General features: G+C 50.7%; 1 protein-coding gene across 2 annotated transcripts in view; it reads left to right on the top strand.

The window, feature by feature from the left end:
* CPNE2 (copine 2) overlaps positions 1–25,004 on the top strand; it is a 58,677-nt gene that overhangs the window by 19,449 nt on the left and 14,224 nt on the right. For both annotated transcript variants that reach the window (XM_083852290.1, XM_083852289.1), the window contains exons 3-12: positions 2,884–3,063; positions 6,575–6,649; positions 9,653–9,724; positions 14,596–14,679; positions 16,609–16,698; positions 17,037–17,135; positions 20,956–21,042; positions 21,313–21,372; positions 23,612–23,745; positions 24,280–24,334. In XM_083852290.1, coding sequence (XP_083708416.1) covers positions 2,884–3,063; positions 6,575–6,649; positions 9,653–9,724; positions 14,596–14,679; positions 16,609–16,698; positions 17,037–17,135; positions 20,956–21,042; positions 21,313–21,372; positions 23,612–23,745; positions 24,280–24,334 — 936 coding nt within the window. The remainder of the gene's footprint in view (positions 1–2,883; positions 3,064–6,574; positions 6,650–9,652; positions 9,725–14,595; positions 14,680–16,608; positions 16,699–17,036; positions 17,136–20,955; positions 21,043–21,312; positions 21,373–23,611; positions 23,746–24,279; positions 24,335–25,004) is intronic.

Below are 25,004 nucleotides of genomic sequence, written 5' to 3'. Positions count from 1 at the left end.
TGTCAGGCAGCTCAGTCTTCTCCATTGTGGACTGCAGGATGAGAAGTGATGCTGGCCAGGGCTGCAGGATGCTGCAGGTGGATGTGATGGTTTTCCTTGGAGCGAGCAGCACCGAGGGAACAGCCCGTTGAGATGTGGTACAGCTGGGCTGGAGGAGAGGAAGGAGCATCTTTCCTTGTCCTGGTGGGTGCTTTAAGTGGCTTGGGGGAAGGAGAAGGGAAGATTTCCATGTTCTGGCAAAATATTCAAAGTGTTGTGTGGAAGGACAGACCCAGCGTGAGGAGACAAATGTGAGGTTTAGTCTGCTCCCCCCTCCGATCAGCTCCCACAACCCATGCTACCTATGTGAATTCCTCCTAAGCACAGCACTTCTTTCACAGGGAGCTGTGTATAGGTGGGACGAGACCTTCTGGCTCCAGGAGACCTTCAGCAGTGACCCCATGGGAGGGGAACCAGCTCTACCCACCCCACTCCATCCATAGGACGCTGCTTCCTAAGGTGTCTCTTGTACACCTGCTGTGTGGGGGATCAGTGAGGCTGCACCTGAAGCCTCCTGGCCATGCCCATGTGAGGGCTGGGGGCAGAGGTATGGATCCAAGACGAGAAGTACCCCTTGGTCCCACTTTGCACCCCACCGGAGATCCTGTCTCACACCTGAGCAGGGGCATTGCTCATCTGCAGGAGGTGCAGCAGCCGCTAATGCCAGCTTGGAGTCTCCCAAAGTGCTTCAAAGTGGTGTGGTTTTGATAAAATCACACTGGAGAGCGTGTGCCTTTCTTTCTGTTCAACAGCCCCAGTAACCTTATCCTGGAGTAACAGTGTGAAATGGAAGAAAGGCCAAGGCAGCCAGCTCTGTCGGGGCCTGCCCTGTCCCAGCCTGGTCCTGCAGGATACCCTCCCTGAAATCCCTGCCACCTCTCATCTTCTAAAAGCTATCTGCAGCCGTCTCTCCTTACAAAGCTCTCACTTCATTCTCTTGCTGGAAGGTTATCCTTGGAAACATCTGTGAGTGGCGGCTACCTTTATTCAGTTATTGCTCATCACTCCCTTTGGCTGTGCTTTTGGCTTTCTTTCTGGCCTTTTTAGCTTCACAAGGATATTTACCACTCTCACCATGCTGTGGCTGGGTTTCCTGGGCAATACACCTCCGTGCTCCCTGTCCAGCCCTTGGCTCCCCACCGCTTCCATATGCAGCTCCATGCTTTATCTTTTGTGCCCTCCTCTCTTCCCAGGCGTTTGGGGATATTGTTTCTTTCAGCTTGCTTACCTGCCTGGGAATCAGCGCTGCGCTGGTCCAGCAGGCAGCTGGAGCTTCTCTGCAGGTACCTGTCACCCTGGTACTCAGTTACTGAGGATGAAGAGCGATGCTTTGAGTTAAACATGTTAGTGTCAGCGGATCTGAGATGCTCCAGGTCACGCTCTGCTGGCTGGGTTCATGCCCGGTGGGTGAGGGCACTCTGGCCCTTGGCTGCTCACAGGATGTAGGAAGCCAATGGGCTGGTCGTGGCCACCTTTGCGCTGGTTCAGGAGGATTTTGGAGGCATCAGAGGAGGGCATTGCATCCATCAGCCTTCCTCCCCCTTCTTCCTCCGCAGGGTGCATCCCGGTCACCTCCCTCTGGAAAGTTGTCTTGGAGAGCAGTGCCAAGTGTTTTTCATGGCAGTGGGCGGACGTGGACATGAAGTCCACGTGTCATATGGTTAATTATGTGTCTCAGGCTTGCAGCGTGTCCGAGCCAGGGTTGCTGTATTATTGCAACTCCTGCCGCTGCCAAAATACCAGAGAAGGTGCAGGTTATCCTCCCAGCCCTCTAAACGTGTCTGAGCAGACAAACTCTCTTCCCTTCACACAGGGCTATCCAAAGTCCAGGTTTTATAGCAGCAGCTACAGAAGGGTGAGGATTTTTCACACCATCTTTGCAGTCTGAGCCTCAAGTATGTGTGTGTTGAGGCCATCTCATCACCAAAATGAGGCTGGGGGAAGAAAGCTGGCTGCACTCAGCAGGTTGTATTTAGGGAACAGGCAGAACTGGGATAAGTTGTTTCTCCAGCCAACTGATATCTAGACTGCTGGAAGACCTGCCTCAGACTTGGGAGATTCAAATCTGGCCCCATCTCATGTTTCTCCAGTGCTGGTCTCAATGTATTCCCTGTGTCCCTATCCTATTTGTGTGAAGAAGGTTATAAACACAAAGATGCTCTCTCCATCTGAAGGACTTCCAGATCTATATTGGATGACAGGGTCTATTGAAGTCTTATTTGCATCCTTCTGGCCTCTTGTTTCTCCTAATGCCTGGTGAAATTCATATTTTTACGGAGGGACAAGAAAGAAGATACCACATGAATGTTTTGTTTTGAGGTCTAGAGGGAAATGTTGGAGGGTTACTGTTCTGAGTTGTGATGCTTTTTTTTGTTTGTTTGTCCTTGCTGTTAGTTGCATGGCCTGAAAGAAATAGCTTTGGCTTGACTTTGAAGGCATTACAGCAGTGTGTCTGGTTAGTTAAGGACAAGAGAAACAGGTGGTTGGAGGTGTGTGAAAGCATTGTCTCCAGGGGTTTTCCGTGTCCTGAGAGAGCAGGTGTTAGAAGCAAATGCAAAGATTTCAGCTTCAATAAGCCTTGAGTGCACACCAAGCCTTGGCACCCTGACCTCAGGGATGCAGCTCTCTGCATGAGGTGTTCCTTGTTTAGATTCGTTCCACCTTGCTTACAGAGTATTAAGGCTTGCATTTAGGGATGTGTCTGCTGCATGCCTGGTGCTCTCATGCTCTGATGGCCACTACAGGGTTTCTGCGTGTCAGGACTCCAGCTGAAGTCAGAAGAGACATTGTGGTGACAAAGATGTGAGGTACAGATGTCTAAATGCCCCCTTTTTTTCTTTGCAGCTCGACAGGACAGAGACAGCTGTGAATAACCTCAACCCAGCTTTCTCCAAGAAGTTCGTTGTTGACTACCACTTTGAAGAAGTGCAGAAGCTGAAATTTGCCCTGTTTGACCAGGACAAGTCAAGCATGCAGCTGTATGAGCATGACTTCCTGGGTGAATTTTCCTGCACACTGGGCACGGTGAGTCTCTGATGTCCTTTCCCTGCTGCTCGCTGTCCTCTAGCAAAGGGACCCCAAATCACAACAGCTGCAGGCAAGCTGGGGGAACAGAGCTGCTTCTCTTCTCTGCTGTAAAGTTTGTTGGGTGCTTCCTGACCAAAAAATAAATAATAATAATAATAATAATAATTTGATTGCTTGTCGCACTTTTTAGGTTAAAGTGTTCCATTTCAGAGCCATTGGTTACTTGCTCAAGTCTCAGCTGGTCATAGTATGGGCTTCTGCTGTTGACTGCAGAGAGAAATCAGATCCCTGGGGAAGGTGTGTGAGGGTGTTCACACCCAGTTATCTTGGTCACTTGCACTGGAAGGTGTCGGAGATAACTGTTTCTAACCAAGGGTTAATAGTAACAGCCCTGATCACCAGCTTGGATTTGGACTTGGGAAACTTCCAGATGTTTAAAGTTAGGATACATTGCAGTCTACCTTCATATCTTTCTTTTTTTTTGCAAAGCTTTTGTAATAAAAATTACTGCTTTTTTTTCTGTTTGAGAACAAAGCATTCAGAAAACACAACCTTGGCGTTGTGAATCAAATCATATCTCCTCTGTAGCATGTTGGTGCAGCAATGTTGTCTTGTGTTCTTGTGGAAGAGCTTTCAGGACACATGCTATTTATAAGTCTTTGGAAGGTCTTTGCATTCGTAAGCCCAGACCCAGTTAGAATTGCCAGCTAAATTCTCCAAACTTCTTTGTCTTCTGAGCATGCTCTGACTCAGAGGTGAGAGATGAGGGAGATTTTTCCGTTCTTTTTTAGCCTCCAGCTGCCTGGGGCTGCTGTGGTACCTGGCATGAACGTAGGGGCTGGGAGAAGCTGCCTCTTGTATGCTCGGTGCTGGGGGAAGCAGGCACTGCAGTAGGTGGGTTGGCATGGACAGCCAGCCCAAGGCGTCCAGGAAGGCTTGTGAATGTGGTCGCTTTATTACACAGGCTAATCTGGCACCAGATATGCCGAAGGGGGCTGAATAACTTTGTTATTGCCAGCTAAAGAACTTGTCAGAAGATCACTGACATTTACAGTCTGAGGTTTAACATCGGTGTTTTTGGAAGAGCTCTGTGATGACCTAATTCTGATCCTGCAGAAATTAAGAAACAGCCCAGGCTGGTGCTCAGTGATAAAGGCCAAACCATTTCGCATTCATTTCCCTGTTATTAGAATGCAGCCACCTCTGGTGTGGGACAGTTCAGCAGTGCTCATTGTGAGGGCCGCAGTCTTGATGGATGCTGCAAAAGGGGAAGAACTTAAGGACATAAGGAAACAGAGCTGAAACCTCACCGTTACTAATCCTACCTCTGCAGAAGTCCTGGGCTCTGCTGGAGAGAAGCGTCATCCATATGCACTGGGGAAGAGGGTGGAGGAGTCAGCCCCCTCTTTTCCTGCATGTGAGGTCTCCTAGATGAGCCTAACTGCTTCTGGTGCTTTAAAAGGTGATGAGCTCAGTGCACCCCTCCGATGGGGCAACAAAGGCAGAACTGCATGGCCCCACTGGCAGCGTGAGGTTCTGTCTCTAGTTGCATGCTACCCAGCTCTCTTGAAATCATTTGGTGTCCTTTTCACCAAGAAGAGAACTTTAAACTTCTGTGACCTTATGGAAATATTTGAGCTCTGTGGAAGAGAACTTGCCTTATGCGTGTGCCCAGATTTTGATGAGTTTTTGTGGCAGTTCTCTTAAGTGACACATGAACTTCTTTGTGACCTGTAGTCCACAACGGGACACCAGCTTGGAAAGGAGGGATCTTCTCACGTTCCCTTTTTCCCTGAAAGCCTCTGCCTGAAGCGTTGTTATCTTCTCCCTGTGACCAGTGCAGCATCCCTGCGTGGCAGAGCCCAGGGCAGAGGGGGGTGTGGGGAACCACAGGGGCCTGGGGAGGAGAGGGGTGGAACAGGGAGGACTTGGGCTTGTGGGCTCAGCCACGCTGCTGTGGGGTTTCTGAAGTCTGTTTTTTATCTGGTGAGATGTTTTCTTAAGCCCACCTGTTAGAAGGGAAGGAGAGCGCACTCGTGCAGCAGTAACCTGCCTCTGAACTGCACAATGAGCACCTGACTTTCCAGTTTTGAGTTTGCATCGGAGCCCTGTCAGATCAGCTGGATTGTTTTACTGCAGCTAATTAGGTCTGTGGCAAGATTTAAAAGGATTGTTGGATTGCTTGGAGGCCTGTAATGACCTCTGTGGCTGAGTGAAACCTTAGGAGGGATCAAACTGCAGGCTGCATAGTGTCCATGGTTGCTTCTCACCAGGGTTGCAAAGAAATCTTACGCCACAGCAAGGCACAAACATCTAGCTGTGTTATATGGTGATTCGTATACGTTTTTGGAGCAAAAGCACCATGACATGGCTGGATTGAAGATTCCAGCATAACTTCAGGAGCTCCATTGCTGCTAGCCATGATGGGAAGGGGTTTTGCCTCAAAAATGCAAAAAGGGAAGGAGAAAAAAAGCATTTCTGGAGAGCAATAGGAAGAATCCAAGTGTGGCTGTGTCACTTGGGTGGTGGTAGCAAGAAGCTAAGCCATTTCGTTCATTTGTTTTTATTTATTTATTTCTGACTGTGATATAGGACCAAGGAAGAAGACAGAAGGATGGGTGGGGCTGCACTTTTTAAATTGTAACCCATAGGTTTTGAAGGGGTCCCTGGTAGGTATGGGAGAAGAGCATGGCTGGTTCCAGCAGGTTGCAGTTTGTTGTATGGGGGTCTGCATCCCATGTGAAAAACTTACAGGGTCCCCAAATCTGAAGGCACCTGAAACGCACTGAGCTGGGAAAATCTCAAGGGGTTTAATTCAGCTCCCAGAAGCCTATTACAAGCCAGAGCTGAAGGGGAGAAATGCCTTTGGGGGGGGGTACCAACCCCCTATGCCTTGCTGTGCAGCCAGTAAGTCTAGGAGGATGCTCGGGGAGAGCATCTGGCTTGTATCGTCGTTTCTCCATGGAAACATGCCCTGGAAGCAAGTTGCTGGCAGGGATCATGTTAGCTGAAAAAAGATTCCGTTTGTGGTTGAAGGGTGTATTTAACACAGTGTTTGAAAGGTTGAGTTGTGATTTTGCTTGGGACAAATCACAGTAGCTCTGGCTTTGTGAGATCCCACTGACTCGCACCACACAGGCAACCTGGTCCGTGGGTTAGACAGGGGGTTTTGCACTGCAGGGGCTGCTTCAGCCTCTTGTGCTGTTGCTGCTCCATGCTGTTAAAAAGCCACCTGATGCACTATGGACTCGGTGGTGTTTTCGGGGTGCTGCATCCCAGTCTGCGCCATGGGGCTCTGGGACCTGGGAAGAGCTGAGCTTCACTCAGGTGGCTCCAGCGGTGGTGGCAGCATAGACAACATCATGGTCATCTCTGAACAATACATCTTTTTTTTTTATTGCTGTGAATGCTTAATGTGAATTAACTAACATGAGCAATGATCAGTTGCTTATGAGTCTGCTTTTGATCACTTGTACAATCATTACTTTGTTTTCTTTGTCTTCTCTAGATTGTCTCCAGCAAGAAAATAACAAGAACTCTCCTTCTGGGGAATGGCAAGCCAGCTGGGAAAGGGATGATAACGGTACAGTAACTCATTTATCTTACCTACAGAGTGTTTAAATACACATAATAAACCAGGGATGATGCAAGACACTGAGGGGCCCAGGATGCTGCAGTTTGTGTCACTAACTTTTTTTTCCTTCGTCTCCCACTTTCCTGCCCACTTCTAGTCTGTTTGGAGGACAAGGTATTTGGGCCAGGGACCATCTCATCCAGTCTCTGTCTGGTGTCCAGCTCTGTGAGACTTCAATCTGTATTTTGGTCTCTGTGCACTGAAATAAAAAATAAATAAATCTGGAGAAGTACAAAGTGAATATATACTGTTGTTTATTATCTTGTACATAATGCCTGTTCAGACCTCCCCATAGCAGATGGAGGTAAAAGGGCTGATTTCTTTGCTGACAATCAGTGGTTTTGTTTGTAGGAAGAGGATAGGAGTTATGCCGTTAGCAACAAGTCTCATAGCAACAGCCTCTGCTCCTGCTGCAGACCCCTTCGGGCAGTGGCATTCCCACTGCAGATCTATTTAGTGATTTATTTATTTATTTACTTAAAGAAAAGGCTAAATTTAGGCTCATTTCCCCTATGCCACATCTCCCATCATTTTTGTTTGCTTCTTCATTACAGTTTTTGTTAGACTTGCAGCAGAGCAACGAAGGCGTGGAAGAAAAAGCCAGCCAAGAGTTAAACCACAGTCAGGTTTTAAAAGCGCTGAAGGGGTTTAAAAGCAGTTTGAAAGACCAGGACCTGGCTGCTGCAAGGGCATCTCCACTGCTGTTTGCTCTAGAGACTGCGAAGATGCTGTTAGCTTTCCTCTCTTAATTGCTGCAGTTAATCTTTAAATGCAAGAGGAAAAGCCGCAGCAAAGCTCTTGATGATACCCGATGCCAGTGTGCCTTCTTCAGGAGTGGGCTCTTGCCACCCCATGCCTGAATGGGAGGGACTGGAGCAGACTGAAAGTTCCCAATCAAGTTCAAAGTTGCCCACTTTAAAGAAAGAAGCTTCTGATCTGTCACTAATGCATCATTAAAATGAAGGGGTCTGAGATGTCTGCTTCATTTTGTGCCATCGGTATAATTCTTTGATTTTTTTTTTTTGGTTTATTTATTTATTTTTGCCTCTGCTAAAAACAGGTGATGCAAACCGGCTGTGATGGCTTGTGTGTGCTGGAAGGACCTTGTCCTCGTAGCCTGGCACCATGCTGGAGAGCAGTGAGCCCCAGGGTTAGCGCAGGGCTGCCAGCACCAACTGAGAGAGAGTCTTCTGCTTTGGGCTTACAACGTGTGGGGTTCAGAGCCAAGCCCTGCCTTCCTTAACAGTATTCCCTTAAGCTTTTTCCAAGTTTCCATTTTTTTAAATGCCGCACACAAATGTCATAGAGGGGTGAATGCAACAATAGTACCTTGGCTTGATTACTGGGATTAAGTGAGAGTCCTGAGGTTTAAATAGTTGGGAAAAATCCCAAAGCATGTCACTGTGCTTATAGGAATTGTTATCAAGGTCTTTCCACCAGACAAAGTAGTGGGGATGTTGTTATTGTCCGAGGGGAGATGCCACAGCGTACCTGTTTGTTCTGCACAGCCTGGCTTTTCCTTAGCCTGTGGTGAGCCCAGAAATGCAGGGACTCCACACTGGGCCTGCTTTTGACAGGAGTGTCATCTGCAAAGGGCAACCTCCGTCTGCTTCCCTACAGCTCCAGTTCCTTACATACGCGCACCCACCAAGGACTGGGTGGAAGAGAAAAACAATGCTCTGGCTTTGTTAAAGTGAACGGAGAACAATCTGCCTTTCGAAAACAATGTCCTTAAAGAAATCCAACCTAACAATCTGCCTTTTGAATACAACGTTCTCAAGGAAATACAAACTTATTGGGTATGTGGGAAGGAGAGCCCTTTGTGGAGTCTGCCCTGAGGTTCTTGTGCTCACGGCATCTCACGGCGCTGAGGTTGGCTGGTGTGGGAGCAGCAGATCCCCGCCCCGATCCACGTGGAGTCACCTTCCCCTCCGCAGCGGGGAACTCGAGGCTGTGTCTGCAGAGCTGCGCGTCCGCGTGGGGCAGGGGAACGCCGGCAGCGAGCGGATCCTCTGGGGGGCTGAGGAGAGTGGTCTCCGCTGGACAGGCTGTGATTCCAGGGCCGTGACTGCCTCATCGGCTCCGCACATTCCCCACCTCCCGTTAGTGTGAATACCCCTCTGATTGCTCATTCTGAAGAAAATTGTCCCCTTGATTTCACCGAGTTTTGTAAAGGCCCAGCTGCAATTATGCTGCATGTCCAGGGAAGGACAGCCTCCCTGAGGTCCAGTGAAGGCAGTGCTCCGGTGAGGGGAAAATGTCCGCGCGGTGCTCCTGGTGGGCCCCCAGCTCCTCAGGCCAGGGGTGCTGAGGGACACGGGCACAGCCACGGCTTGGGTCCACGGGGAAGGGAGGGGGGACAGGAGGCAGGAGGTGGAGAGCAGGTGTTCGATCAGGACAGAGCCTTGAGAAGAAATCGAAATGATTCAGAAAACGGCTGCTAACAGAAATGAATAAACGTGTGGGGTTTTTTGGTTTTTGTGTGTTCTTTTTTTTTTTTTTTGTTATAAACATTCCCTTTCTTAAAATACCAAGAGACTCATTAGACCGTGTTCCAGACAAAACCAGCCCACTGGTCTTTGGCAGTCAAAGCCATTTTGCTGAAGCATGTGTGAGATAAGCGCCTTAAACTGAAGTAAGCCGGGCTGCACTTGTGCCTGCTGTAGCTATCAGGAGCCATGATGGGGTCTTCATCCTTGGGCCATCTTGTTGGGTGATTGTGCAAGGACGTGGTTCCACTCCAGTTCATGGTGCCACCAGGATTACCCCGAGGGCAGGGACATGGGCACGCCATGGCGTGTATGATCTTCATTAGATCTTCAGAAGCTTAGAAATGGGTTTTGCAGGAGTTGCACGGGTATCTCCAGCATGTGCTGGGTTCTTCTCTGGCTTTTGGCTTGCTGTTCAGTGACTTCATGCTGAAAATGAACACAGCTTCCCTTTGTCTTTCAGATAGCTGCCCAAGAGCTCTCTGACAACAGGGTGATTACTCTGAGCATGGCTGGCAGGAAACTGGATAAAAAGGTGAGTGGTGATGCATCAGAGGATGCGAATGTTAAACTTCTGTCCTTCATAGGCTGAGGGATCTGAGGAGATCTCTGCTTATGGGTATGGGGGTGTCAGAAAGTAGTCCCACAGGTGAAAGCAGGAGGCTGGGACTGGAGGTCTGGAGTCAGGTCCTGGCTGTGCCACTTGCTGCTGGGTAAGCCTGTGCCTCAGTTTCTCTGTTGTCATCATTTCACCTTCTTTGTGATGCACATATAAATGGAAAGGTTTTATGTGACACAGGACCTGTCTTAGAGAGAGTATTTTGTGCTAAACTTATTACTTCACTGCCTGCTCTTTGGAAATATCTCCTGACTGTGCTGACAGTTTTGATACCCCTCAAGTCAATAAGTGCTCCTGGCTTGTTGCCTTTAGCCCTCCTCAAAATTGAGAGAATGTTTGTTTATATATCAAACAGTAGGGCCCATCTTTTCCAAGGAAGAAGCACTGACCTCATGGAGGTAGATAATGCAGGTTTTGGCTTTGGATATGACAGACAGGAAACCGTAAGCCTTTCTGAACAGAGAAATCTGACCTTATTTACCAGGCAACCGGAGCGATTCTTTTTAAACCAGTTCTGTTGCTAAGCAATCGATGGGACTTTTTTTCTTCCCTCTTCGTAGTGTCTCCAGAGCTTGCATTGTTGGCAGGATAGCCCTTGGTTTTCAAACCACGGTAAAGCAAGCATTTAGGCAGAAGGGTGTTTGCTGGGGCAGAAACCTTGGGTTGTTCAGTCCTGTTGTCCAAAGCAGATGGATGCCCAGTTTATCTGAGTGTTTCTCCCAGCTGTTGGGAGTGGCTGTTTTTCTCTCCTTCCTACTTACCCTATCTAGTACTCTGCAGTGCAAGGAGCCAGATGTCCCTGCTGAGGAATCCTCAAGTAAATTCATTTCCTGAGTGGGCTGGAAAATACCATTGGGCTGGTGGCTTCCTATGAGATGTGGCTGAGAGTCAACCCCATGCATGTCAATGAAGAAATATCTGATGCAACAATTTTCTTCCCATGTAAAAGCCTCTGTTGTCTTGGAGAGCAAGGGATAAGATTTTACGGCAGGTTTGGTGCCATTCCTTCATGCTTCAGGGTCTCTTTGTGGGAATGGCCATTATGAAGAACAGGGCCAAGGACCTGGGTCTTCACACAGCCTCCTTGCAGCACTGGGACTTCAGGCATATATGCACTTCTTACATTGTCAGTTTAATTGGTGGCATCACTTGCTCTGTGGGCAGGGCTTGCCTTTCTAACCTGGTTTCCAACCAGGTCCCTCTCCAGCTTCTTCAGATTAGGCAATATACATCTGCCCTTCAGACCCGTGGTCAAAATACAAAAATTCATCGTCTGCCTGCAACACTGTAGGCAGACAGTTTGTGACGTAGACGTGTTTGCACAGGAGTAAGGACTGCAAATAATCCCTTTCTGGGTCTCCCTCCAGTTTATCAATAGATGTCAGCAAAAAGCTCCTTCTTCTGCTTCACCTCGGTGTCCGCCTGACGTTACGAAGAGCTGGATGGGCTTTCTTTGCTGATTCCTATAGCACACAGCAGCATTGCAATGCTCAAAGTCCCAGTAACAGGCAAAGGATGTTGATGTCGCTTCAGAACAGAAATGAAAATGATCCCAACATGTAAAAGGAAATTGGACAAATCTCATCTTATTTTTAAGGAAATCCTGAAATTTCCCATGATGTGGAAACCCAACTTTTCAGCCAGCTCTCTCCACAGTGGCAGCACCCAATTTCCATCAGTCTCTCAGATCAGAAGCCCGGGTCTTTATCAGCATGAGTTAAGTTTTAAAACCCCTTCCCAGGCTGCAGTGAGCTTAGCTTCCCTTTCCCATCCTGCTCCCACTGGTCTTTCCCACCCAGCAGTGTGTGAAGAGGAGCCATGTATGCCCTGTTGAAGTTGTACAGCGAGCAGAAAGCCCTGGAGGCAGCGCTGCCCTGCCCTGTGCTGCAGGGAAAGTGGCCTGGTGACCCATGAAATAAATGTTCCAAACAGCCACTGCCCTCATGCTAACTGTACCTTATGCTGCCTATGCAAAACCCCAGCCCGGCTTTTCAAGCTCATGGTCTTGCTAAGAGAGCTTGGGAGGAGGTACCTTGTGTTGTGATACAGGGGCTAAGTGTGTGAGAATGGCAGAAGCCTTGAAAATACAGTCCTGGACTGAAAGGAGTTGCTATTTGGCTGTGGAAAACCTACTGATGGGCACTTACTGGTTGTGGATGAAATGCCGCCATGAGAGCTGGGTTAAACGAGCATACAGGAGAGAATGGAGAAGAAGCAGCCAAGAGAAAACATGGGGATAAGGGACCAGACTGCAGCTGAGAGCATGGCACCCTCCTGCACCATGCAGCATGTGGCGGGGGCTGGAGGTCTCATGGGATTTCAAAGCAGGGCCATGGGGCCGTCTTGCTGCATGTGCAGCATCTGAGCTGAACATCCCTCACCAGCAGCCATGCTGCAAACCAGACCCGTGTGCAGTGACCAACCTGACCCCAGGACCTCTCTCAGGCCAAGGGCAAGTTCTCCCCATCACACACCCCTGGTTTGGCCACGCGATGCTCCCTGCCTTGCTTTAAATGGCGAAGCTTCACGGTGGGGAAATACCAGCAGCAGAATCAGCCTGAGGCGTTTGTACCTTGTGTCAGATCACCTTTTGGTGGAGTTTTAAGAGGAAGAAACTTGCAGAAGAGAAGGCATTTGTACCCAGGCTCAGCCCTGGTGATTCCCAGTCCCATGGCCGTTCATGACAGCACAGCTGCAGGGGCAAGCATAATTTTGCAGCATGGCTGGGGAGGGCAAGCGCTGCAAGCCAGGATTGGTGCTGGAAGCTGTGTTTTGGGGAGCTGCTTCCTGAGGAACCTGCCTCTCTGCCCTCCTTGGCTGCGGTGAGCGAGCCCCAGTTTGGATGATGTAGGTGCTTGGACCAGCTTGCAGATCGATCTGGTCTGCTGAGCTCTTTCAGTTGCTCAGTTTCTGTCTCCTGCCAGGCTTGCGTGGGTGAGATGTTGGTGGTTTTGACATTTTAAAATAGCAGTCCACAATCTTGTGGCTTGGAGGCATCTCTCACCCTACTTCGAAAGGAGCAAGGCTGAGTGGGCTTGCAGACTGGGTTGCTGCTCCCGGTGCTGTGTGTAGGACCCCAGCGGGCATCCTTCCCTGCTCCCTGCTGCCATCTGTGCTGGTGCCTCCGCCACCTCCCGTGGGGTCAGTGCCAATGAAACCGCTCTGGGCTGCAGGTTAAGCCAGCATAGGCAGGGGCAGGGTCTATGAGAATGGGTATATATCAACGGTTCTTTAATTCATCAGTGAAGCTTTGAAGCACTGAGTCCAGGCTCTGGCTAAGCATGCACAGAACTGTACCATAACCAATTCCCCTGCAGAAAGAAAGGCTTGTTCTGCTTTCCTGCAAAAACGGTAGGAGAAAAATAGCGTCAGAGCGCCTCCCTTCAAGCTTTTGCTCTTTGCTATTGACTTGCAGTAAATAATATAAAATAAAATGAAAGCAGTCATCAGAGGTGGCTGTGAGTTTTGACTACAGCACGTTACAGTTTCTCCAAGCCAAAATGCTTTGCAGTGATTTACATTTCCAGCTGGCTTTGGAAACAGGATTTGGATAGAAATGCTAACGGGTTTTCCTCTGGGGCCGTGCTTGAGCCTGCAGCCATCCCCTCCTGGGATGGGACCCCCTGGTGTCCAGGTGTACCCTCAGCCCTCTGCATCCCTGTTCCATCACCTGGAAGCCCAAAGTGTCCCTGCCAAAGCCAATGGGAAGAAGTTCCTCCAACTGTTTGAGGATTCAGGCAGCCACCTCCATCTGGGAGAAAACCCAGCTGAAACAGCTCTAGTTCTCAGTAAATAGGAAATAATTTGGAATATTTTGGGTTGGGTTCACTTTTAGCCACATCCTAGTTTTTTTTTCTGAATGGGAACAAAGTTCTGCTTGCAAGCACTGGGGCTCCTCTCATGAGTGCTGCCTGCGCCGCCCGCTTGTGCTGCTCTTGGATCTCTGCCTGCCAACAGAAGTTGCCCCCATGCAGATGCCCAGCGGGGAAGCGTGCTTGTGTTTCTCGTGCACCAGCAGCCCTTTATCAGGGGAATATCTAAGGAGGTGCTGGCAGGAAAACAAACACATGCTGGCTGAAGTCTGCGTATCTCAGAGGGTGTTGCGTGATCTCTGTCAACACCGTGCAGCTTACTCCTTAAAGATTTGCTCTGCTCATGCTTTCCTGCTGTGTGTAGGAGGGTCCCCCCCACCCCACTCCCGACACGTGTGCACTTCATAATTGCGTTTTTGCTTTGAAGCTCTGGATGTTTTTCTAACCCAAACACAGCTGCCTCCCAGCTGGGGCTGTTTTCCGTGGCACTGGTGTCCAGAGAGCGTGCCAGGGATGGGCTCCCGTGAGCAAAGTCCCACGGGCACGCGCCTGGGCACGGAGTTGCCCACGGCAGGAATGCCAACACACTGCGTGAACGGCGACAGGACCTGCGTGTCCAGAACACGGACATTTGTGGAATTGGCATCCCCATGGACCACTCAGGCTGGGGATGCAGAGGGAGTCTGGAAGGCACACCCAGCCCTCCCCTCCCTGCGATGGGACCTCTCCTGAGCACTTCGGTACTCGGTCGGCATTGTGTGTACAGCTCGTACAGAAATAACCAGTTATTTCTTGGCTGCAAGAGTTTGTAAAGGTTTTTGCAGTGTTGCTGTGCTGGGGAAGACAGAGGTGGGTGTTCAAGGTGATTCAAACTGGCCTATGCGCACGCTTTTTGACTGATTTACAGAAAAAAATGATGGGGAGGAGTTCTCTCTTGCAAATCCCTGTGTGACCTGTCCTGTTGTTCTTCCCCAGGATCTGTTTGGAAAGTCAGACCCCTTCTTGGAGTTTTATAAACCTGGTGACGATGGGAAGTGGATGCTGGTCCACAGAACAGAGGTAAGCGCTACTCCAGACTGAGCTACTGAAACACCACAGTCCTTAAATCAGCTTCTTTTACCCTTTGTGGCATTATCTCATAAATCACCGATAAAGGGGGGGGGGGGGGGGGGGGGGGGGTCCTGGGAGTGTCCTTTAAGGATCTTGCCAGGTTTTCTTTAAGTAATGGGACAGGGAAGGAAATGTTGCATGCCTTACAGGTGCTCCAGCAGCCTTCTCCTACTAGCCAAACATAAAGCATTGCCCTCATGCCAGACGAGCAGCTTCATGTTTTGAGACCACGTACAAAGAAAGGTTTTCCTCTTCTTGCTGCTTTGGGTATATGAATGTAATCGGCTGTTAGCCTGAGGCTGCCATTTGTCATGCCAAAAGGGAGGTGTCTGGCAGGGGAGGATTAGTGTTCTCATTACAGCCTGTTATTTAAGAGAAGGTGCGAACGCCCAGCTGGGTGCGTGCAGTGAAGGAGCAGGATCCTCCTGCACGCCCACCCTTGGGACCTGGCGGCTGGCAGCATATGGGCACCACATCCCGTGCCTGCCTCCCTGTGTGGGCTTCTTGCTCTCCCAGCCTCCTGGAGGAGGTGTTTACAAATTCTCTACTAAACTGTGCTCGCAGTGTCAGGGTTTTTCCCGGGCTGCCTGTAAAATAAAAGCCTGTTGCAAGCCCTGTGTGGTTATTTGCTATCTCTGTCCTGCAGCAGCAGGGACAGACCTGCTCCTCACCTGGCTGAGCCGCTCTTGGGCTCAGCAGAAGGAACCCGAAGGCTTTGGAGAGAGCAGAGGGCTGCTTTCACCTGCTGGCAAAACTTCCTGCATGTGTCTGGCATACTGGAGCTGTAGGTTTGTTCCATAACACAAACACATGCCTCAGCAAGAAGGCTGGCATCGCCTTGTCTCTGCCTGACGCATGTCCCTGCACCTCCTCAGCTCCAGCTGCAGAGCTCCAAGGTCCTGTATGGGCAGGTCCTCTGCTCCAGCTATCCCCGTGTGCGCCTTGGCACAGAGCAGGGTTGCTCTGTGGTCTTCCTTTTTTTTTTCCTCCCTTTTCCTTTTCCTTTGATCCAGGCTGCCCCTGCAATACTGTACAGTGGGTACAGCCCCGTGGAGCAGGGAGATGAGGTCTTGAGTGCAGCCTGTGCGAAGGCATGTCTTGGGATGGGAAGGGGCTGTAGGGTTCTTCCATCATAGTAGCAGCTTTTGCACCTCTTCATCAGGCATCTGGCTTGGATCACAGTGTATAAGTCACCTGCCTGTCTCTTTCACCCTTGCAGTTGCTGTTAGGATTCACATTCCTCCCTTTTCCTTATTAAAAATGTATTAAAACAGCTTCATGCTGTGAATATTGCTGCTGGTGCTTCAGTGAGAACGGCTGTCCCGAAAAGTCTTTGCCAGGCCTTTATTTCTGGGCATTTCTGAGCTTTGTGCCCCTGAGATTCACATCAATCTTTCTTTTTGAGCAAGGTACCTTTGTGAAAGTGACTTTTCACATGCCCTTCAAGCATCTCTGATGTCTACAGCTCATACAGCTTGCTAGCACACCTAGTTTCCACCAAGCAGTTGCATTCTCTTAGTAAATGTCAAAAAGCATCAATTACGTTTCTCCAGCTCAGGCAGCAGATGTTACAGAGAGGAGGCGAGATCTGGACGTGCCAAGGGCCATTCAGCTTTCCCGGCTGGCTGCGCTGTCCCACCACTCTGTCTCCTCGGTGGGCAGACCCTGGATGGGTGCAGTGGTGGCAACGGACAGTAAGCAACGGCTAGGGTGAGGGGTGCGGAGTCAGGTTTAGAAGCCCACTTGTTCTAAAGTTTGGGATGTGGCTTTCTGCAGCTCATCTGGGATAGAGTCAGGGTCTCCTGGGGATGTTCCCTGCTTTTTGCCTGTCTCCTGTTTCACTCACTGTAACTGCATCCCTCCGTCCCCACCCTGCAGGTGATCAAGTACACGCTGGACCCCGTCTGGAAGCCGTTCACTGTGCCTTTAGTGTCGCTCTGTGATGGGGACGTGGAGAAGCTGATAAAGGTAATGGCTGCATTTTTGGCACATGTCATGATGGGTTCCATTGTTAAATGTCTAAAACCCCATGGGTCGCTTATTAAAACAACAATAACAACAACAACAAAAGCGACAAACCCCCCCAAAACAAAACAAAAAATCTCAGTTGGTGGTCTCCAAAGGGGGAAGGAGGGAACCTCAAATGTCCCCGCAGAGTTGGGAACATTGAAGGGCTGTGGCTGTCTTGTGCCGCAGCACGGAGGAAGAGGATGCCAGCCCGTGGGCAGAGCAGAGGGACAGCCGTGCCCTGCTAGCAGGGGTGTATCCACTGCATCTGAGGCTGGTTCGTGCTCCTTCTGCCGCAGGTCATGTGTTACGACTACGACAGTGATGGGGGACATGACTTCATCGGGGAGTTTCAGACCTCAGTGGCCAGGATGTGTGAAGCCCAGGATGCCTTTCCAGTAAGTGCCATCATGTTTTATGGGCAGAACAAGGCAGCGACAGCAGAGGGGCAGCTCCTTGGGGCTGGTGGTAGATTTTGTTGCTTGCACTGAGACCGTCAGCCTGTTCTGGGGTCGAGGGAGGCTCAGAGGGGTGGAGAAACCTATTTATTCTCCCACCGGCACCATGAATAACTCAGGCCACTGTTGTAGCTGAGCTGTCCAAGTTACAGAGCGTGAAGGCAGTCTTGTCTGAAAATCTGAGATATCTGAAGCAGCATCTGTGGCTTGGGGGATGCCCTATGATTTGTGGGGCCAGAGTGAGAGGGGATCCCTGCCTTCCCTTCACAGTGTGTGGTGCTGCTGAGATTGTGTCTGCTGCAGGGACAGCCTGGCCCCAGGAGGCAATGCCAGCTGCCAGGGGTTTTGTGGCAAAAAGCTGTCCCCGTCTTCCCAGTGAAATGCTGGCCAAAAGCCTCTGCAGATGCCGCCTGATTCAAGGCATGTCATGCAGGCTTCTGAATAGACAGTGTTTTCCACTGCAGTCATAGCTAGGACTACAAAAACAGGAGGAGATCTTGGCCGGGAAGTAGGTATGTGTAAAATAACGCACAGTCTTAATTAGAAAAGTTAATTACTTTTCTGGGAAAAGTAACAGCTGGGAAACTGAGGCACAAAGGCATGAAGTGTCCTGTCCAAGACCACATAAGCTGATGGAGCCAGAGCCCGTTTTTGAATTTGAGAGGATTTGGGAGCCATTTTTCCACCATATGTGCAACCTGCAGCCTAGCAATAAAATCTTTTCTCTACATTGGACCCTGAGAGACACCGGTTATAAGAGAGTTAAGCTCTCCTTGCTGCGCGCTTGTGCCACCGTGCCTCCGTGCACGTGCCCGAGCGTGTGGCGTGGGTGCAGCTGGGGACGGGCTCTCTCTGCCTCTTCCCCTTGGGCGGCTCGGCTGTTGCTGCCTCGCTTGTGTAACTCCCAGTGCTCCAGGGGCAGCATCTGGGCAGAGATGAAGGCTGCATCGGGAAAGGCCAGGCGCCCTCCATCCCCGCTCCATCTGTGCCCCTGCTGACGCTGCGCAGGGCTGAGCTGCCAGGGGCTCTGGCAGAGGAAGCTGCTTCCAAAGCAAGCAGCCACTGCTCGTCAGCACTGGGTACCGCACTCCAGCATCCCTGCTCCCCGAGGCGGCTCCGTGTGACCTGTCTCATCCTTTCATCTGGCCACACTGACGGGGGTAAATATGGAAACAGGAACAGAGAGATGCTCTTGCTGCAGACAAGGCACTGCACGTTTGCAGATGGGAATAAGACGAGAGCTCGCGTCCCCTCTGCTGCCGTACCCTCCCTCTATTCTTGCTGATGGTGGCCAGGGCAGGCTGTATCAGACTGTAGCTATGACTCGGGCTGTTGTAGCATCACACCTCCTGCCTCAAGGCTTTTCTGTCTTCGTAGTTTTCCCCTTGTTGTGCCTGGAAAATGCCTCTGGCTCCAAGCTGCTGTAGCCCCAGCCTGGTTGCAGGCTGTGGCTGTCTCCAGGACAGAGGGTTGGTGAGGACCTCCTTGCTGAGGACCTCCAGTACTGGGATGATTTTGTGGTCAGAAGGCAGCAGCAAAATTCCTGTATTTATTGTAGGGAGTTGAATGAATTGCAGGGAGCCATGAATTCTCAGCTCTGAGATACGGAGGAAAAAAATGCTCTTTGCAGTGTGCACATTGTCTGCTTCTTCCATACCCACTCTCCAGGCTGAGGTCTCCTGCTCTGCTGAATCCCCCAGGGCCTGGCCACTTCCCCTGTCAGCTGGTGCCGCTCCTACTGTAGGCTTGTCAGCAGCATTCGGTTACTTGATTTCTGCCCTAGAGGGGTTTTTTTTGTTTGTTTTATTAATGTTAGTTTTTGTTTTTTTCTTGGGCATGCTGGTATTTGACCTATGCTGCGACATGAGATGGCTGAAATACTCAGCCAAATATGCCTTTATTTATACACGCTGCCGGAGCTGCAGTGCATCAGGCAGCTGAGTTTTGAGCCTGTTTGTAAGAGGCTCCGTCTGCTTTTGCCGACTGGCTGGAAGCTGCCCACCAGCGCTGCTTCTCTCCCCATCCCTTGCAGTCCCATCCCTTCTCTGGTCACACATTCCCCTTCAGTACGGTGGCAGTCCCTGGCCTGTCTGTGGTGCTGGGCACTGGAAACTCCGTGGTCCTGGGGTTTGGTGGTTACATCCAGGCTCCAGGCTCCATCCATCACTGCCATGAATCTCTGTACACGCTGAGGGTAGATGGAGAAGGACTGATCCAGGGCACCTGCCCCAGTGCTGAAGACACCCAGCACCTGCTTCGAGCCCGTCTCTTCTCTGTTTACACTACAGTGTGAACAATGTAGTATTTGGGTGCCCGTTTCTCAGAGCCTGACTTTTTGAGCCCAGGGGTTCCCAGCTGATCTCCAGGCTGATCCCAAATGTGCCTGAGCCGCCTGGAGGACTCACCCCCTTGACAGCTTTTTCCAAACCACGCAGCACCCTGGCAGATAACCTACAGTCCTGCTTAGCTGCCAAGTTAAGGGCTGCAGGAGCCCCTGGGTGCTCTGTAGTTGACGTCTCAGGCCCTAGTGAAATCTGCGAGCCTTCACAAGCATGCTGCTCAGTAGAAAGATGAGCTGGCTGGATTTGGGTTTTGCAGCTGTGGACCCACACTAGGAGGGGAGGACACTTGTGGCACCTGGTGCCCCGCTTCCCCTCCTCCTCCAGCTGTGCAGCAGCGATTCAGTTTCCCTCCCTTTGCCTGTGGTCTTTGAACCTCAGCAATCTCAAGCCGTAGCTTGGTTGTGGTATGGCAGCGACTGAGGGCTCAGCGAAGAGCTGTGTATCTATTCCTCGGTGCCCTCCTGGCTCCAACATTTCATCCTGCAGCTCTCCTCAAGCTTTTCCTTGCACCTAGCCAAGCTTTAATCCTCCCATCTGCAGCCTTGGGACTCCTGTGCTGCCAGCCTTCCCCTCCCTTCCTCTCTGCCACTCTTTACCCTTCTCTCCCCATCGAGAACCTCCTCAAGCAGTCCGCGTTTGCTGTGAGCACCCGGTGATCTCACATCCCGCTTTCCTCCCAGCTTGCTGCACGCTGGAGCTGGTCTTCTTCCAGGTTATCAGCTGCGTGGTGCCTCCTCCTGTGAGAAGTGGGGCTGTTGTCTTGCCTTCTGTTGACATACTGGTTGCTTGCGGAGTGGGGGAAAGCTTCTGGAGGTCCCAGCCGGAGGCAGTTGTTCAGCACCCAGGGACTGAAGGAACGATGAATCCAAAGCCCAAACCAACCCAAATTTAGACTGTTATTTGACAAGAGTTTTTATTCAAATGGTTTTAGATTTAAAGAAATGCAATATTGCAGCAATTTTCTGAACATTGACAAGGCATTTTGTTTCCCCAGAGCGTTTGAGAAAAGGCTGTGGCCTGCCCTAGCTGTCAGTGTGTCTGTCCCAGCTATTCCAGCAGTGGGGAGGACTGGGCAGCAGTTCAGTTTTGCAGTTAGCTTCGGGTGACGGCTCCTCTCTGCCCCTGCTGCAGGTGACTCCCACCTCTAGAGTGGCTGTTTGCTGTTGTTAACCCACCCCCAGAAAGGAAAAGCCCCTTCCCACAGGGATCCTGTGCCTTGGTTTGCTTTGTTAAATAGCAGCAGCTCACCGTAGCTCATTCACGTGAGCACTTTGAAACGCACGGAGGGAAGGTGCCTGGCGGGATGTGGCCACTGCAGAAAGGCAGGTGGTTTGCAGCATCACCATCATTCAGCATTTGCGTCCACCTGGGACAGCCCAACACTGCTTTCACACCAGTGTCCATCTCATGTCTTACAGCTAGAACTAGAGTGCATTAACCCCAAAAAGCAAAAGAAGAAAAAGAATTACAAGAACTCTGGGATCATCATTGTCAAGTCCTGCAAGGTGAGCGCAATGCTGAAATGTTTCATTCTGCTCCTTGGCAGGGACTTTTTATTGCACTGAGTTCCCCCATCCCTTCTGTTTCCAGTCCTCTTGCATTTCCAAGTGTGCATCTTATGGAGCATGAACAAAAGGGCAATTTTCTTTCTACCTGGGTTTCTCTCCCCTTAGCGCGCAATTTGCACCCCTTTGCTCTCTCTCTTGTGCCGGGTCAAGTCTTTTTCCTGCAATGGTGAAGATTGCTGAAACACGCTTCTTTTTGTTTTCTTTCAGATAACCAGAGATTTCTCCTTCCTAGACTATATCCTGGGAGGCTGCCAGCTGATGTTCACTGTAAGGACTTTCGCTGCTCTTTTTCCAGTAGTGGTAACAAATATGTCATGGTCAAAACTGTGAAGGGAGGTGCTGCAGGAGGCTCTGCCAAGGCAGGCGTGAAATAACGTGCACAGGAAGCTGCCCTTCAGCCAGCTGAACCACAGAGCCGAATCCTGCTGGCTTGGCTGGGTGTGGTTTCACAGCAATGAGGAGATGCCTCGTTTTGCTGTTAAGCCATGTGGTACTGGGGCTTTGGGGTACCACGATGCTCAAAGTGCATCACGGCCTGCTGGTGCTCAAGACTATTGCTGAAGATCAGAGTCCCACAAAGTCCTCACGAGTCTTCACAAAGTTGTACCAACTTATTTCCCCGTTACTGGTTTTGACTAGCATCCAGATTTTTGAGCGAGGTCTCCCTATTTTGAACCCTGCTCGGAGGCTTTGGACTGTTAGCGAGACAGTGTTTCTGCATTTTTATATTTTTTTTGGAATTCCACCCTCACTTGATCTGGAACCACGATGGTTTGTCAAGAGTAATTAAATGAGGACGTTACAACCCCAAGTGAAACCACCACAAAACAAAAGTGCTGTTTTTCTTCCCCCCACTAGCTTTCTAATTTCTGAAAACTTTTCTGATTCAGTATCCAGCGCGCTCTGGGCACACACAGTAATTTCAATTTTTATTTTGTTGTCTTGTCTCAAAACATGGTGGGGAGAAGAGGAGGAGGAGGAAGAGTTGCCATAGAAACAGGAACAAGTGTGAGAGCTCTTTATGTGCCATTCTGCTGCTGTGAACTAAGGTCTCCATGCTGAAGAGTGAATAGAAAGGGAAAATCATTAAGTTTATTGGTAGCACAGAGCTCTTGCGTAAATTAGTCTGAATGCTGAAATTGCTCCTCCCTGTTTAAAGATCTGCTGGTAACGGGGGCACTGGGTTTCTCCCCTTCCCAAGGCACCTGGTTCGATCTTTGCTCTCCTGGGTGGGTTTTTACGTGTTGGGCAATGTGTGCAATGACGTGCTGGTACACCGGCAGGGACAAAACTGCTGCATGCACCCTTGCCATTTGGGAAGGCAGCTGGCGTCGGTAAGTGCGCAGTGCCTCAGTTTCCCTCTTGCTCTCTGCCCGAGTGTGGCTTGGCCGCTTCTGTTTTATTGAAAGCAGCACTTCTCATTCCTCCAGCTGCACCAGGGCAGGTGTTACGGCAGTGAGCTATGACTCTAACGTGCTTGCTGAAGAAGTCAGGTTTTACCAGGCTTTTTGCATGTTCCTTTGCCACCATCCTGCTGGAACGAGCACAGGGAGGGCAGTGGCTGCTGGGACCATTCCCAGCCCCTGCACTTCGCAGCAGCATCCCCTCGGCACAAGCAGAGCAGCAGCTGCCCCTGCTGAGAGCTGCCCCAGCGCCGCAGGGGATGTCTCATCTTCCCCACCCCTGGCTTTGACCCAGCCATCTGCGGCTGCAAGCCCAGGAGCTGAGTCTTTCCTCTCTCATTACAGATACGGAGCAAAATCCAGTGCAAATCCCCTGAGCTCAATTTAGCCACCAGAGTTATTTTGGTTTTTTTCCTATTTGCTCTGCAAACTAGGCAAACACAGTCACACCGTCTGCTTGTCTCTTCCTTGCTCTTCTCTCCGAGTCATTTCAAATCTGGTGGCTCATTACCTCACCACATTTGACCAGATTTAACTGGGTCCGAGATCTCGGATACGCATTCCTACATATGTCTTTAAATAGCATGGAGGAGGGAGAAATATGAGTGCTTTGCTGACAAAGCAGCATCTCAGCCTACATTGCACCCAGGGGAAGCACCATGTACAGCAGCTGCAGGGAAAGCCCCCCTCAGGGTTGCTTTCAGATCCAGCAAATGCCCAGGCAGCCCTGGCCACTTTGCTGTCCATGGGGCTACTTGTTTCCCGAGCTTAGTGCCCAGGAGATGGGCAATGACAGTCCCAGGCATGAGCCCCAGAAATGGTGGAGGCTTGCTCCAGGAGCTGGAGCTGCCCTGGGACACCTTGTCTGGGATGCTTGATGGTGAAAAAAACAGGTATCATAGTGGATTGCTTTGTCTGCCCTAATATTTCTTTTAGGGAGGGTGAAGAGCTGAATTTTGTTAAACTTTCTCAAGTTTGAGGTTTGGGTCATGGTGGGACTGTGTCTGAACCTCACATGGTCCTTTTACTATAGAGAATCAGTCGCTAGGTGTGTAGTGGTGACTAGTAACAGAGGATGGGTCTGTGCTTCTCTCGCACCTCAGGTTGGGATTGACTTCACAGCCTCCAACGGGAACCCGCGAGACCCCTCCTCTTTGCACTATATCAACCCCATGGGAACAAACGAATACTTGTCAGCTATCTGGGCTGTCGGGCAGATCATCCAGGACTATGACTCGTAAGCACCTTCTGGGCTCCACTGTCGTTTTGCATACATTTCCCTGCTTCCCAAAGGGGTGCTGGGATGCTTTTCACCTGTTTCCATGGCTTGACTTCCCACCCTCAAAGCAGGCACAAATATTGCCTTGCTTTTGAAAAGCTCCTTAGGAGAAAATTGCCTCACACATTGAGATGCAGACACTGGGACGAGGAGAGCAGGTAAGGACAGTTTCTCCTCTCTCCCCATCACCACTGTCGAGCATGATGATGTTCAAGCAGACGTGGAGCATCCTTCTCTCGGTGCGGCTGGTGACCACTCACCTGCTGTGTTAGCACAAAGGCAGATGTCCCCAGCTTGCTGATACTTGCTGCTGGCTGCTGCTTTGTCCCAGCCACATATTTAGCATCCAGAGTTGGCTGCACAGCGGGTGCTTTCACTGAAGCTGGCGGGATGGGGAGGCTGTTGGTTTGCAGAGGAGCATGCCTTCAGCAAAAGCCATGCAAGCATCCTTTGTGCACGTGTACGCCACTATGTTTTCTTCTTCTCTTTTAGAGACAAAATGTTTCCTGCTCTGGGATTCGGTGCCCAGCTCCCACCGGACTGGAAGGTAACACGCAACAGCAATCCACGTGTTTGAAACATGTTTGTCCTGAGGGCAGGAGCAGAGCCGGAGCAGGAGCAGGGCACAGGGTGCACTCCGGCTCGCAGGGAGAGATGTGGCAGCGCAGGTGGGCAGTGAGGCAGGGATGGAGCACAGGCAGCAGGCCCTCTGAGCCAGGCTGGAGCTAAGGCAGCAGCTCCCTGGCACTGACGGGCAGTCAGCTGTTGATCGTTTTGCTGGCAGGAGGAAGGAGCAATCTCGGGACCCTGGAGGAGTGTGTCAGGCAGCAGCAAGCTCTGGCAGGAGGCTGGGAGCCGACTGGCCTCCAGTTGATGTTCTCTGCAGGTCCTGGTGGGGGATTAGAGCAGAAGGGCTCTACTAAGGTGTCCTCAGCGCTGGCAGTGCGACCTGTGTGCTGGAGCATCAGAAGCACGTGGCAGAGCATGGGGGCCCACTGGAACCGGCATTCCCCCCACAAACACTGCTTCGTCTGAAGGCTCCAGGAAGCAGGGCTGGGGAATTGCACCCTGTGCCCAGAGCCACCGCTGACCCTCTGTGGGGAGCTCATTCCTTTCCTCTGACATTTTCACAAGACCTTTCTTTAGCCCCTGAGCCCGCTCATCCTCTCCTTCATGTCTGCAGAGCGCTTCGCACTGCAGAGCCCTGGTAACTTCAT

The sequence above is a fragment of the Anser anser genome (assembly GCF_964211835.1).
Source record: "Anser anser genome assembly, chromosome: 11".
NCBI classification, from domain to species: Eukaryota; Metazoa; Chordata; class Aves; order Anseriformes; family Anatidae; genus Anser; species Anser anser.
Note: the sequence above shows the minus strand (reverse complement) of the source record. Positions and strands in the feature narration are given on the sequence as shown.